Raw genomic sequence first — 15,332 nt, 5'->3', positions numbered from 1 at the left:
ATGAATACTGTAAATATCCTTGTCATACCTTGAATAAATGGGTACCTTTTTCTATAATTTGTGTTTGTGTCTCTTTACATGCACATTTGAAGAAAATCTTCTAGGTTTTGCTTTCCAAAGGGGAGGGAGTGCATGCTGTTGCTACTTGGCTATTGTACACTGTTGTGACTTGGATTAATCTTAAATGGGAAATTTTCCCTCTTTCTTACAATAAACTTTTTACTTAAAACATGTCTCTCATTTTTCATGTTCCAGTTTCAAACACATCACAACAAAATGTGAAAATTACAGTTATGTGGGTAAAGTTTCCTGATTACCTCCTTTCCAAGGAAATAACTGAAACTTCAGGAGGAAAAGGGCACGAGTCTGAGCAGGTTTTCAGTTTAGTTCAAGGATATGACCACAAGTTCCCTGTATCCTAGAGAGTGGCCTTATAATAAACAGGTTTACCATTCCTTGGTGCTCAGCAAACTTCCAGCCTGCTGTTCAGGATTTTCAAGGATTTTAACTGATTTTTGAGATGGTGTGTTGGTGCTGTGTACCAGTTAATGGCCTAAAACCTTACTTTGACTGAAGTTCCAGCCTCTCAACTAACTTTTACCAAAGTTGGTTCTGTGGTAAAGACTCCAAAGACCTGGCAAACAAAACTGCAGCAATGTCTGGTTATATTTGTTAAACTGTGAGAGGTATAAAGTGTAACTTTAATCTGTATGTAACTCATGGCCTGTTACTTTCAGTGACTAGTTGCCATTCATTAACCAGGAATACTTTGTCACTGCTCACAATATGGTGCCGCTGCAGTTTAGAGTCTGTGTCAAAAGCAACGTAAAGAAAGGAATCCTGTTCCTGTGGCCGACATCAAAATCAAGGTTTTGTGGGATTACTTGAAGTTGTTTATTCACCAGATTTCAAGGTACAGACTCATCCTACTTGTCTTTCTGATTCTCTTGATTGTCAGTCAGGCTGGAGAGTAGAGTCCATGTCCCTAAACCAAATGTGTCTCTCAGCTGTCTCTTCAGAGGTCACTGCCAGCCCTCGGACTTCTGTCTCTCTTTGGCTGCCACATCCTGGGTTACTTTGGCTGTTCCACCCTTCAGACTGCCATTACAATCTGTGACCTCACTAATGTGTCATTACCAGACTGATTTACCAGCAGAATTTGCCCTTTGTGGACCATTTGTTCTAAGCTTTACCCCTCTGGTATTGATCTTGGCACATTAAAGCATCTTTTAGAAGACTTGGATCTCATGCTCAGCCCAACAAAGAGATTCTGCAGCTGCTGTAACCCCTTGCCAAGGCTAATTTCACCACGATTATATGCTAAAGCATCCTTCTCAAACATAATTTACAGAAAAATGACAGGACCAATGTGGAGTAATTTGGTGTGGAATTCATTATCTCAGACTAAGTTTTATGACTGATAATTAGGGATATGAACCAATATCTATTTATAGAAATGGATTTATGTTGGTTACAAGTCATTAATGGTAGTTTAATTAATAGTTTACCTCCAGAGGTAGCCCATGCCCAGAGGTGAGCTTGCCAAAATGCATCCCTGCTCCTGTATGCACTATGGCAGATAGCATTTTCCATTGAGTACCGCTTTTCTGGGAAACGTGGGGGATCTCCTATAAAAATATGTAGGTTTGAGGTGTGTGTGTGTGGCTCGGCTTCGCGAACGAAGATTTGGGAAGGGCTGTCCCCCCACGTGGGTGTGCCCTTCCAGCCTGCGCAGTGGATTTTAGGTGAGGCTCAGCGTGCGCAGAACTGGCCCCACCGTTTAAGTCCTGAGGTTCATCTGCCACGGCCGAGCGAGCTTGGACAGTGCCAGTGAAGTCCTCAGGACTAGAACCTACAGCAACCGGCATTTCCCAGGAGGTCTCCCATCCAAGTACTAATCCGGGGCTGACCCTGCTTAGCTTCCGAGATCTGACGGGATCGGATGTCAGGGAGGCATTCAACTGCCCTGGGTTTGAGGTACCTTATGGTTTATAGAAGCATCGGGGTCCTGGCTGCCCATCACAGTGGTCCTGCAGTCAGGGGTTCACCTGCCGCCAGCAGGAGGAGCCACGAGGAAGCGAAACTCCCGAGGGGAGGGTAGAGGGAGGGGTCAGGGAGCCTGGGGGTGTCACTGGCTCCCTGTGAACAACAGCAGAGAGCCCCTGTGCCTGCAAAGCCTGGGTGGGGGTCAAGGGGTGTTGTCTCATGTCTTCTGGATCACCTGCACCACAAGCCAACACCTCTGAGTCCTACTGCTGGTTCAGTGGAACCTGGAAAACAGCTTGAAAATCCCTGGCTGGTTTGTTGTGCACTTCTGGAGCCTTCCCAAGGCTTGGTATAATTTACACTGGGGAACTGCAATGTGGCTTTAGAACACAAAGAGGATGTTGATCTTTATTTATAGAGAGCTGTCGGTGCTGGAACACTGTGTGTCAGCCCCTCTCTGGGCTGGCAGGATTTGAGACAGCCAGGTTGTACTTTGGAGATCAGAAAAGCAGGCTTTCCACTTGGCACAGCTCAGCTGCCTCCTTTCCTCCAGACTCTCCAAAGCTCTTACAGTACCATCAGAGAAATCAAGATTTCACACTAGTTCCTGCAATTTAATTCTGCTGCTTTGAAATAAAAGGTATTTTTGGCTCCAAATGTTTTACACCACCATAAAAACCCCAAAACACTAAACCACAAAAAACCAAAACACCACATTAGATCAGTCTTTAAATATTGATTTCAATCTTCATGTTGAAGCGAAGCACTTCTGCAGTGAGCCTTCCATGTGGTCTGGCTGAGTGGCTTTTATCATTATATGTCTAACTTTGTGCAAGCAGAGAAGGGCTACGGAGCTGGGGAAGGGTCCGGAACACAAGTTATATGAAGAGCAGCTGAGGGAGTTGTGGGGGCTCAGGCTGGAGAAAAGGTGGCTCAGAGGGGACCTCACCACACTCAACATCTACTTTAGAGGAGGTTGTAGTGAGTTGAGGCTCAGTCTCTCATCCCAGGTAACAAGCAACAGGACAAGGGGAAATGGCATCAAATTGTGCCAGGGGAGGTTTAGATTGGATATTAGGAAAAAATTGTATTAGGAAAGGGTTGTCAAGCCCTGGAACAGGCTGCCCAGAGAAGTGGTGGAGTCACCATGGAGGTATTTACACGACAGGTGGATGTGGCACTCAGGGTCATGGATTAGTGATGGACTTGGCAGCGCTGGGTAATGGTCAGACTCGATGATCTTAAAGGTATTTTCCCACCTAAACAGTTCTATGATTGAACTTGTGTGGAAAAGTGTCCTCCATTTGCTTCTGCCCCCCTTAAAATAAAACCCACAACACCACAAAACATCAAGGTTTCTTCCTCTCTCTCACTTTCCTGCCAGTTTTTAAGCAGACCTGAGCGGGGGACAAAGAAGTGACTTAGCAATTATGGAATTCTGGGAGTGAGCTTGGATGGGGAAAATGTGCTGGCAAGGAATTCTGGCATTTGCCTTAAAATGTGAAGGAGTGGGCTGATTTTGACGGGAGCTTGGGATGCACATGGTCCGGGAGCCAGCTGGGGTGGGCCCTGCTGCTGCTGCTCAGGGCATCTCCCTATGCCCCCACACCCCCTCTGGAACACTTTAAATGCCTTCGGAAGGCTTTGATCTGAAGTGTGACTGATATTTTACCTTCATGAAGGTGACATGAAGGAAACCAGGCCTGGCAGTGCTGAGGTGAGGAAGGTGCCTTCTGGAAGAGCCCCATGAGGAGGCAGGACAGGGCAGGGGAGAGGGGAGAGGGCAGGAGAGTAGCTGGAAAATAGAAGTCTGGAAGAAATGTTGGAAACAAACTCTCTTCTTGGTTAATTCCCAGAGCGCAATGTTTTTCTTGCCTCTCCTGGGCACAAATAAGTGACACAAATAAGTGACACATTCACAAAGTGCCTGTTTAGGAAGAATGCGTGAAATGCTGTTTCCCCTGAGAGGGTGGGAACGAAAGGGCAGGAGATGTTGGGTTTATTTGGTTCCAATTACCCTCACACATGCAGGACTTTTCCTTTCAGCCTTTTTTTTAGCATTTTTCTGGTTGTCAGATGTTGTAAGGCTCCTTTCCCTTTTATCTCTTCCCAGCTGTTTTTTTAGTGTTTCTTTCTGCACTTCTGTGGCCTGTGCTGCCCTGTGAGGGCTGAGGTGCCTCCGCCCCAACATCCACAGCCATCCCTTCCTTTTCATCGGGGCTTTTATTGGGGTTTTTGTCACGCAGATCCCTCTGCTAATCCCCTCAGCAGCACAGCCCACACACAGTCCTGTGGTGTAAAGGAGAGCACTCTGGACTCTGAATCCCAAAGTCGTGAGTTCGAGTCTCAGTGGGGACCGTCCCCTGGCAGTTCAATGCCTCCCTGCCATCCCATCCCGTCAGATCTTGGATGCTCAGCAGAGTCAGCCCCAGTTAGTACCGGGTGCTGTGACAGTCCCGAGGACTTCACTGGCACTGTCCAAGCTCACTTGGCCGTGGCAGATGGACCCTTAGGACTTAAACTGTGGGGCCAGTTCTGCGCATGCTGTGCCTCACCTAAAACATCCACTGGGCAGGCTGGAAGGGCTCACCCAAGTGGGGAGAGCCCTGCCCAAAGCTTCGTTCGTGAAGTATGGCCATACACATATACACAGCTCACACACAGTGCGGCTGACACCTCCAAGGAGGTGCAAAAGAGGACCCAGAAGAGGAAATGGGTACCAGAAGAAGGTGCTGCTGTGTAGAAAGGTCTGGTTTCTCTGAAAACAGCTCCCACTGGAACTTTGCATGGCACTGAGCCTTTGTACAAGGTGACATGTGCGTCTATCTTTCTACAAAAGAATCTTAACTTTCATCTCCTCTTCCAAAAGGAGGACCAGTGGTTGCAACCATTGCTTGCTGTGTGTATGGCTTATTACATCGGCTTCTCTCATCATTCTGTTGTAGCCCCAAATGACAAGACTTTAAAGGACTTGTCCTTCTCTGAAGCAAAAATTATTTAAAAAGTCAACTTACTCTACTATTTTGTATATATATGAACACGTATATGCATAAAATATTTTCACAATACATTTTCTTTTCAGTCAGGAAATGTCTACAGCACCAACCTGATTCTCACCCAAAGGTTTTCCTTTCATAGAATCATAGAACCATCAAATCAGCTGGGTTGGAAGAGACCTCTGAGATCATCAACTCCAACCCTTGATCCAGCCCCACTTAGTGCCACATCCAGTCTCATTTTAAAAACCTCCAGGGATTGTGAGCCCACCACCTCTCTGCACAGCCCATTACAATGCCTGATTACTCTCTCTGTAAAGAATTTCTTTCTCTCACTCTAAAATCTTTCCACAACGTTTCCAGTTCTGCAAGGCAGCTCAGCTATATGGAAATCATATCCTGCAATTACCTTCTTAATTGTAAACTTGTGAGTTTTAGTTTTGTGGCTGAAATGAGACTGAAGAATATTGTAGATAAAAGTTCACATTTCCTAATTTTAATTTTTTTGTGCCAATGCACTTACATGCAGTTGTAGAAACTATGCAAGACAGAGTTTTAGTACAAAAGCTAAGAAGAAGCAAAGTCTTTCAGAAAGATCAAAACATAACACTGTGATTTTTTTGAAAATATACAGTTTGGGGATTTTTTAAATAACTTTGGAACACATTTCAAGAGGGCTTATATTACAAAGAACTTCAAAAGTTTTAAAAAATCAGGATCAAACTGAAACACAGAATTTTGTCAAAATTATACATTTTGTTTGAATCAAAAATGTTTCCCTCACATTCTACTACAGGAAATTTTCATTCCATTTCAGAAGGCAAAAATTTCTCAGAATCTCAGCTTTATCTTAAATGGAAAACGTGTCTTCTACCCACCTTCACCCTAACCTTTTTATGTAGAATTATGGAATTACAAGCTTCCTCTTTCAAAATTCCTCCTTTTGCTTTATGTCATAGAGCCTTTTGATTTTTACAATGGCAGTTCCTCATATTTCTGTGGCTTAAAGATGAGTTTACTCAGCTCTGGCTTGGATAATGTGCATGACTCAAACTTTTCACCTTGTGAAACCCTAGAACATTTGCAAATACTTTGGACTTGTAGCATATAAATTACTTAATTCTCTCATATTTGTGAAAAATTTACTCATTAAAGCTTCTAAAGTTTAACAGTGCTGTCAAGCGTTCACAGAATTCTTGGTGTTAATGGAAAAACTAGTGTTGAACAATGGCTTGTTTTATGAAAATGAAATATTCAGACTGGAGAAAAGTAAGTTCTTACTGGTGCCTTGTAATTTCTGGAGTGTTACATAAGGAATTGTAACTAGACCAAGGTAATGCAAGCCAACACTGCAAAAACACGTTTGTGTGGCACATTTACTGATGGCAACTTCAGGTTTTCAGTTGTTGCAGCAAGAAGCAGGTTATAAGGTAAATTCTGTAGCTTCACTTAGTTTTATCTCCCTTTTCTGATTTTTATTACCAAGTTCAGGCTCTGAATAAAATAAAAATATCAATAAAAAGATCTCTATTACATATCCTACATTACTTGGTGGTTTGGCTTTACACAAATCCTCTGTAGTTTACGTAACATTTCTTCTTGCCCTTTCCTTCTTCTCCTGTTTCTTAGCTATGGCCAGGTCACAGATTCTCCTCTGTACCTCAGTAGTTTAAGGCAGTAGTTCAAGGATAACTTGAAGGCATCTCTATGGTGGAGAATATTGCAGAAAGCTGAAAAAAGGCTGAAAGCACAATACTGTTCAGACTGGAAACTGAGCTCTGGAAACAGTAAAACTGCACTCAGCATTTCTTCTAGAGAGACACAGGATACTGAAGTGAGTCTGGAGAAAATGTAATAAGGAATGACTTTTCTGAAAGGAAATCCTGACCTGCCAATCTAGAAACTTCTTTGAAGGATTCAATGAGGGTGCAGAAAGGAGAAGTCCAGTGGATACAATCTACTTAGATTTCCGAAGAACTTGACACAATCTCTTACCAAAGGCTCATAGAAAATAAGCTTCCACAAGAGAGGTGCTTTTATGGTTGCTCTCATTAACTTGTTTAAAGATAAGAAACAGAAGACAGAGTGTACGACAGAAAATGGGAAATGGAGCAAAATAGAGAAAAGATGAAGTTGTCTATGAGAGTAAAGGGTAAGAGTGTTAAACTATTCACCAAACTAGATCTATTTGCAGAAGGACCTTGTGAAATTGAGTACACAGTTGTCAAAATAGAATATAAAAATGTCTGTAGAGCATAAAATTATGCACATGGAAAAAAAAAAAGAAAAGAAGCTAAATTTAAGTAAAGAGGTGTAGGTTATAAGTGACCTGTTACCTTACATGAGAGAAATCATGGAATTAAATAATTTGTAAATACATTAGTTCAGTTTAGTGCTCAGGAACAGTCAAACTAGGAAACAGAACTATAAGCATTATGAAAAGAACGGTGGGAGAGAGGGATGAGGGAGGGAGAAAATTAAAAGTAATATGGGACCTGCATTTCCAGTTTTGTGCATATTATGTCCCCATCCTAAATAAAGGATGATCAAAGTTATTGAGCTGTTTTATAGTAAACAAAAAAAGATTAGGACTCTTCATCTGGAGAAAGGAGATGGCCGACAGCAGGTTCAACAGGAGTGTAAATTCACAAATAGCATAGAGAGGATGAATTGATCTTTGTGTTTACAGTGTCACAGTATCAGAAAAATGAAGAATGATGTAAAATTTTCAAGTGTCAGGTTCAAAATGAAACAAATTATATGTTCTTCCACAAACAGAGCTAAATTGTGGAACATATGAGAACAAGATCTTATCAGATACCACACTTAAATGGGTTCAAGGAACAAATCAATAGAACAAAAATCCATGAGGGACTGTTATGCCTAGAGAATTCATCTTTCAGGAAGCTGCTGTGGTACAAACCTCTTGAGGCTAAAAGAGTGTATCAGGAAAGTGCCCCTACGTGCTTATGCTCTTCTTGAAACTCTACTGGAGGCATCGTTCTTGTCTACTGCCAGAGACTGAGTATTGAATTAAATGGACCCTTGGCCTGACCCAGTATGTTTTTATTAAACATTGTGGTTGAAATCTGAAGATAACTCATTGTGACCAGATTGAATTGCTCTCATGAGCAGTGAGCAGGGCCCTGATTATTGATTGTATCCATTTGATGCTTCTTTGCTGCCTTCTCTGCCTCCAGTTTTTTTCTCCATCTTTCTTCTCTCCTAAATAGCCACTGAAACATCACTTGTTCACCTGAATTTTGGGTAGCATCATTCACATGTGCTTCTTTAAAATCCAAAATGGTTGTAAATCCATTAAATGTCACTTTCTTACTTGGCTGAAGAGTGGCAGAAGCAAAAATCTGCTTATACTTGTGTAACCAATCTCTGGCACTACACAAGAGAGAATAATTCATGTACATCCTGCAAAGCAGAACTTGGCACTGCTGACAGAGCAGCATTGAGATGAAACAGCTTTCTACAGCTACTCTCAAGCAGATCAGAAGTGGAAAACCTTTACAAAAACAGTAGTAAAGGAAGAAAAGACTTAAATGGAAAATCAGTTATGATGAAAGAGGTAAGCACTTTGTGAACATCACACCGTGGTTACACTGGGATTTTTCTCTTTAAAAATAATGATTTTATTGTATCAGTACCATACACTTTCACTGGCAGCAGCATGGGTAGAAGTTAAGAGTAGACCGGCCTCTGATATTTATTCTTTTGTCTTCGGGTGCTGGTCCCCTGCCCGGCAGGTACCTACACACCCACATCAGCCGTAGAGCTGCAGTGGAGACGAGCTGAGGTGTGAAGAGCTATGAGGATGTCGCTTCAGCACGGGCTGGGCACTGGCCAGCAGGAGAGCACCCAGAGCCCCTCTGTGTAACATCAGCTGTCCCCAAATAAAGTGGGTCGTGTGAGCCACTTCCGAGCTGGGCGGCCGTGCTGGAAGACTCGGCACAAACTGCAGAGGTGGCGGTGGAGAGAGGCAGCGGCAGAGCCCAAGCGACGGGAGGGGTGACTGCGAGGTGCTGGGTTGTACGGCAGACAGAGGAAATGACTCAGACATTGCACACGATGAGTTTGGTTACGGTTATTACGGCAGAGAGGGCTGAGAATGTGCCGCCCTCAGTATAATTCTCAGGAAAAGCTCTTAATTATTGTCTGTGCTTGGCAGACGCAGCGCGCGATGTGGGGCCATTTTAGGGACGGGATGACCCTACGGAGAGGTGCGGGCGGAGGGTCGGCTACCGCCGGTGCTTGCCGGGGGGGATACGGGATGCGAGATGTGGGATGTGGCCGTGCCCGCCGGGAGCAGCGGGGCGGGGCGGCCCCCAGCCCCTCGCCACGCTCCTCGGCAGCGCCCGCCGAGCGCACCGCCCTCGCCCGCTGATGCAATCGGAGCCGGCCGGCGGCAGGAGCCCCAGCCCCGGCAGCAGCTTCAACACCGGCAGCAGGAGCCTCAGCCCCGGCAGCAGCAGCTGCTCCATCCTCCGCGGCAGCAGCGGGAGGACCGTCCGGCCCCGACACCGACTCCGCGCAGCGCCGCCGCATCCGCGCCCGGGTCTCGGCGATCCTCCGGCTCCATCCCGCCGAAATCCCGGCAGGAACATTCCCCCTTCCTGCCAGCATGATGAAGGTAAGCGAAGCGGGTTTCCTGCCGAGATCCCCTCGTCCATCCTTCCAGCGATGCGAAGCAGCCGAGGGGCTTTTCCTCGGTAAATGGGTAGTTCGCCTGTTTATATATACGGATTTTACGGCTCCGATTTTTTATTTGTGCTTTGAGAAGGGGGTTTCTGTCCCCAAGGGATTTACTGGTTGAGATTCAGAGGCAGGATGTGTGATTCTACCTCTTTCCGTGCGTTTTCATTGCAGACACCATGAGTGGAAAAGAATTATGTTGAAAAAAAATAATGAGTCGGGATGAGTCGGGAAGGTGTGTGATGTCCTCCGAGGGGGGATTTCTTACTATTTGTTTGTATCATGGGTCTCTCAATTATTAAAAAGAAAACAACAAACCAACAAAACAAACCTGCAAAGCGTAAGGTCTCCTGATGCACATCAAACCTTTTTATGCCTGTGAGGTTATTAAAGCTCTTATGTCTGCCGCTGTACTAAAATAGACTATGGGTAAAACCCAGTAACATGTGCTTAGAGGTTTTGAGTAATTTCAGAACTAACTTTAAATAACAGAAGAGGAGTTGTCGGTAGCCAACACTAATGTGACAAGTGAGTATTCGTGGGGACTATCATTTTATAAATGTCATGTTTATGTTCTGCTTAGTGAGGCTGATCTGGGGATTAAAAAGAAGTCTTCCTTGTCAAGGCAAAGGGCATAGTGATAGCACGGGTGCTTTTCAATTAGACTGAGAGAGCATCACAGCCACGTTTACACCCTGTGGAACAGCTGCACTAAAAATAATTCTTGGGTTTTGAAGAAGGTCTGTGCTGGGCTGCCTGTGAACTGCACAGCTGCAGCCTGATGCCAAAGTTAACAGCTGAGGTAAAACAAGACCAAGTTATTTGCTTTCCTTGGGTGACTGTAGCAGATGGAATATGGGCACAACATGTATGTGACTGGCAAGTGTCCCCCCAGCTCTTCTCTGCTGGTGATGGCAAGTGTTACTCACATCCCATCCTAGGTCTCACCAACACTTCTCTTTCCTGGCTGGCTCTGGCAGTGGTGCAGGTGGCACTGGTGGTGGCAGGGCTGGGCCAGGCAAGCATCTGGAGGAGCCTCAGAAGGCTCTTGTAGCCCCATGTGTCCTCTCTGCAACTGGAGAGCATCAGAAAACCAATCTGAAACCGCTCAGGGAACATCCCCAGGCAGCTCTCCCAGCCATGATGCTCAGGGACAGAATGAAACATGTCAAGAAGCAAGGCAGACTTGTCGTGTTTTTTATGACTTCTGTATCTAGGAAAGAAGGCATGACCCTGATCTCCAGGGTGTTATCCAGCACCTGTCAGGAATGCTCTGGCATGGCCTTACAAAAAAAAAAAAAAAAAGACAAGCAGCTGGCAAGCCATAGGCCTGCCAACCTGTTTGCTCAAAGCAGCACTGGCATCTCATTGGTTTCTTCACCAGCACAAACCTAACTTTGCCTTCTGTTTATACTGTAGAAAACACCAAAGGAAGCAATAGCTACAGCAGTGACAGTACAGTCTTGCCACTTTGAGGTGATGTGGCCTTGGGCAGGTCAGCTCTGTCTGAGCCCTTTACCATTTATTTGCCACATCTGTTCAGACTGTCAGCTCTCCAGGGCTATGGCTGTCACTGTGTGTTTGTAGAGCATGTATCAAAGGTGCAGAAAATTATTATTTGATTGTCATGATATTCATGCAAAAACTCATACATTTATAAAGGTATCAGTATGCAAAAGCAACACTTCCTATCCCTTCATCTCTGCCTTCATAATTTCCTGCATTTAGTCCCAAACTTCCATTTTTCCTTGAACTATTTCCAGCCTAACCACAACCTTCTCTTCCAGTTCTGTTTAAAGTGATGTTATATATAAGAAATGAATTGCGCCTCTGGTTTCTGCAGTCCTGCCATGTCCACCTAATGCACTGATTGTTACTGACAGGCCTAGTGCTCTCCTAGAATTGTGCATCCAGTGGATATGCTGATTTTTCCCATGAAAATTGAGCATTGAAATCTGCTGTAAAATCATAGCTAAAAAAGAAAGTTGCAAAGTCATTAGGTAGCTTTCACACACCTCGTATCTTGCTAAAGTTGTCCATATCCTTGGTTTAATTTGATAGGTAAAAATAATTCAAATAGATTTCATTAGTCATTCATTTAACCCTGGAAGAGCAGTGTTAGGAAAAGAGGTAAATCAGTTCATCAGTTGTGTAAACATGCAGGAGCTCTGAATTTATTCACCCATTTTAGAACAAATTATTTGATGTGGGTATGCTAAAGAATTAGAACAGACAGTATTTTCATTGCTTCCTTATTTTATGGTATTTCCCTAAATGAATAATCTTAGCTGAATATATAATGAACTGAAGATTATTACTAGGTTTGAGGGCATGACCTTTAGTGTTAGAATGAAGGAGGTAAGGGAGTAAATTCTCTCTGTAAAATTTGGACAATGAGCCTTCTTAGGACACATGTGAGGACTGGCACATTCAGCCAGTGACATGTTATGTACTTCTTGGTGCCAGATAAGCTCATCAGAGGCTTTTATGAGGTCAAAGCACTCAATACTGATTGTGGGTTTTGATAATAAATTGTGGTCATCCAGCTGCCATGTTGGCTGTAATGGAGAGATTAAATGCCCAACCTTCATCTTAAATGTCTGAGTTTAGGTGGTAGTGGAACATAAATCATGACCCTTATTTGTTTTTCATAGTCACTTACATGCTTGCAGCTGAAACCTCTGATTCTTGCATAGGGTGAAGTGAATGGGGGGCCCCATTTACCTTGTAAACAACTTCATTCCTTTATGACTTTATACATTAAAGGGGCAGGTGATACCACATCATGAAATAGATCACCTGTTGCAGAAGAGCAGTTTAACAAGTATTACCATATGCTGTTGCAGAAGAAAATCCAGTGCCACGCTTATTGGAAGGCCTAATGTTGCCCTTTGGTGTGTGTATCAAATGATCCTAAAGTTAAATGAGAATAGCTGAAGCTGTCTTTAAAATGATCAAGAAGTTTTACCCATCTGGGTTTTTTGTGCATTTTGGCCCATAGTTTATTATTGTTTTTGCAAGCTAATATAATACCATTCCAACAGAGTTACTCATTTACTTCCCTATGCAGTGTGTTCCAAGTTTTATTTTAGATTATACCTGAAGCATTAATAAAGGACAGCATATGACTTCTCAGTAGGTACACAGCTACTGCTATTCAGTTTGCCTATTAGAGCATTTCATGCATAGTATTTGATAAAAACACTCCTAGTAAGCACAGAAAATTGTTTTCCCTGGCATACAAATAGGGTTTAATTCCACAAGGTTCTGATTCTATTAATTTCCACTAGGATTTGGGAAGATCAGTGCCACACAAGTCATATCCTCTAATTTAATTTAAACTGTTGTCTTGGTGGTTATTGCTTCTGTAATAAATATTTGAATTTGCATTACCCTTTCTGAGAACGAGCTTTTCTAAAAACATTGTCACTGAGGGACTGAACTGGGTGTGTTCAGTCTGGAAAAGAGGCTTTGGGGTGATGCAATAGCAGCCTTGCAAAATGTAGAGGAAAATTACGGAGGATGGGGCCGGGCTCAGCAGTGATGTATGGTCGGAGGACAAGAGACAGTGGCATAAATTGAAATGAAAAAGGCTCAGGGTGTATACAGGGGAAAAATTCTCCTGACAAGGACAGTCAGGCAGTGGGTTGCCAAGGGAGACTGTGCAGTTTCCATCCTTGGGAGCATTCAAGACCCAACTGGATAAAGCCTTGAAAAACCTGGTCTGAGTTCAGAGCTGGCCTTGCTTTGAGCAGGAGGCTGAACTAAAGACCTCCTGAGGTCCCTTCCAGTCTGGATTTTCCTGTGGTCCTGGAAAAAAAGCTTAGAAACTAAAATATTTTTTTTATCCAGTGTTAATTTTTGTCACTGTGGTGTGGATCAGGAACTCTGTGCAAAGGTAGTCTTCAGAGTCACCACTGCAAGCAAAATTCTTTGCTAAAGGTACCTTCTTTAGCATGTTGATATAGCAGTACTTTTTTCTCTTTTGTCTCAAGGAAATCCAGGTGCTCAACAGAAGAGTTCGAACAGTAATGCTGGTGCAGATCTCTTCAGAAGGAGCTACTTAGTTTGGACCCTGTGGAGTCAGTTTGTTGGTTTGTTTACTTTGGTGGGCAGAGGAGGTGTTTGTGTGTTTTCCTGAGAGCCTTGTTGCTTTAATTAACTTATCAGAATCCATGGTGAGGTTTATCAGTGCTCTAACAGTGTGTCCATCACTGAGTCAGGAAAGAGAAGAGTATCTCCTTTCACTCTCAACACCCTCCCTTCAAGTACTCTATTTCCCCATGCACATCAGAAAGCCAAACCAGTACTTTTCCTCATAATCAGAAAACATCCTGACTTTGCTAAACTTCTTTTCTCCTCATGTATTTTAAGAATAAACATGAATTACTGTACCAGTAGGCACTGCCCATGGAAAAGAAATAGGTATTTCAGAACTCCTAGGGAAGTTAGTAATGTTAAGGGAAAGTTAAGGGGATATAGCTCAGGGATTCAAACATTTTTTTCTCAAGGTTGGCATTTTTATATGGTGCTGTCTTTTAAAAAAATAATGGCTTCTTTTTGGTTTTGAATGAATTTACAAAGTCTTTTTACTTCTTCACAATGAAACTGACTGTAAGTAAAGTTCATTTCATGGTTAGAATTCTTACAGCTTTTGGAAAGGTTGTGTCTGGTGTTTTCACTTCTGTAATACTTGATGCTAAATTTTCTAAATTGTGGAATTTTTCTCTTGGTATGTGAAAATGAGCACTGGGAAAACTATATGAAGCACTGAATAAAAAAGACATTTTTGATTTTATGGAATGTGGACTTTACTGCATTTCAAATATAACATTTAAATTTACCATAATTCCATATCCTACTCTTAGAAAATGAATTCACGAGGTTTTATCCAACTGCATATCGTCACGCAATTCATTAAAAATCACATAAAGTCCACCTAAAATCAGCAGTAATACTATAATTTTTGTTAATGTAGAGGGTCTCATGCTCCAGTGAAATAAAAGAATTCTTAATCAAAACAGTATGGGAAAGAAAACTTACTAGCAGATTTTAATACTTGTCCTATTTCTCAACATATTTAGCAGGCTAATTGTGAAGTAAGTTTGTTACCAGATGTGTGATACAGTTTTTATTCCCCTGATTCTAAAGTCTGAGGAAACAGGTGGAGTGGTTAAGTTTTTGATCCTGGATTAATAAAAGCATAAGTAACAGGATCTGCAGTTTACTTGTTATAAACTATATTTATGGATTTATAGTTCAGGAGTATCATAATGATTTTTTGAGGACAGAACACTGAGATTTATTAATATCAGCAAATTATCAAGGTCAAAGTCAGTGCTAGTGTTGAGAGTCAAAACTGTGAGTCCTTCTGATTTCTGCTCTGTACTGTGGCAATGCCTTCTTACAACTTGACAACACCTTTCCTAATTCCTAGGAAATATTGTCTGAAGTATAGAGATTAAAAGCTAGAAAAAATGAACAGTTATGCACTAGTATAAGAGTATAATATAAGCCACGTTTATTCCTTTCACAACAGTAGAAGTTGTAGCATAGGGTGCTATATAGTGGCTACAGAGGCACCATTTTTGGCACAGCTGTACAGCTGCATGTGTCCATGCATGCAGGAAAAAATCATACTGTATC

The 15,332-nt window shown here is 42.8% G+C and overlaps 1 protein-coding gene across 2 annotated transcripts in view; it reads left to right on the top strand.

Annotated features, from left to right (window-relative positions):
- Positions 1–9,278: 9,278 nt before the first annotated feature.
- The window catches only part of BCAT1 (branched chain amino acid transaminase 1), a 64,642-nt gene continuing 58,588 nt past the window's right edge, over positions 9,279–15,332 (top strand). Inside the window, exon 1 of one of the 2 annotated variants that reach the window (XM_071551306.1) lies at positions 9,279–9,624. In XM_071551306.1, the coding sequence (XP_071407407.1) occupies positions 9,616–9,624 (9 nt within the window). In that variant the 5' untranslated portion in view covers positions 9,279–9,615. The remainder of the gene's footprint in view (positions 9,625–15,332) is intronic. The other variant, XM_071551304.1, reaches the window with a different exon arrangement.

This window comes from Pithys albifrons, chromosome 3, assembly GCF_047495875.1.
Source record: "Pithys albifrons albifrons isolate INPA30051 chromosome 3, PitAlb_v1, whole genome shotgun sequence".
NCBI classification, from domain to species: domain Eukaryota; kingdom Metazoa; phylum Chordata; class Aves; order Passeriformes; family Thamnophilidae; genus Pithys; species Pithys albifrons.
The sequence above is the reverse complement of the archived record's forward strand: the minus strand, read 5'-3'. Positions and strand labels throughout refer to the sequence as shown.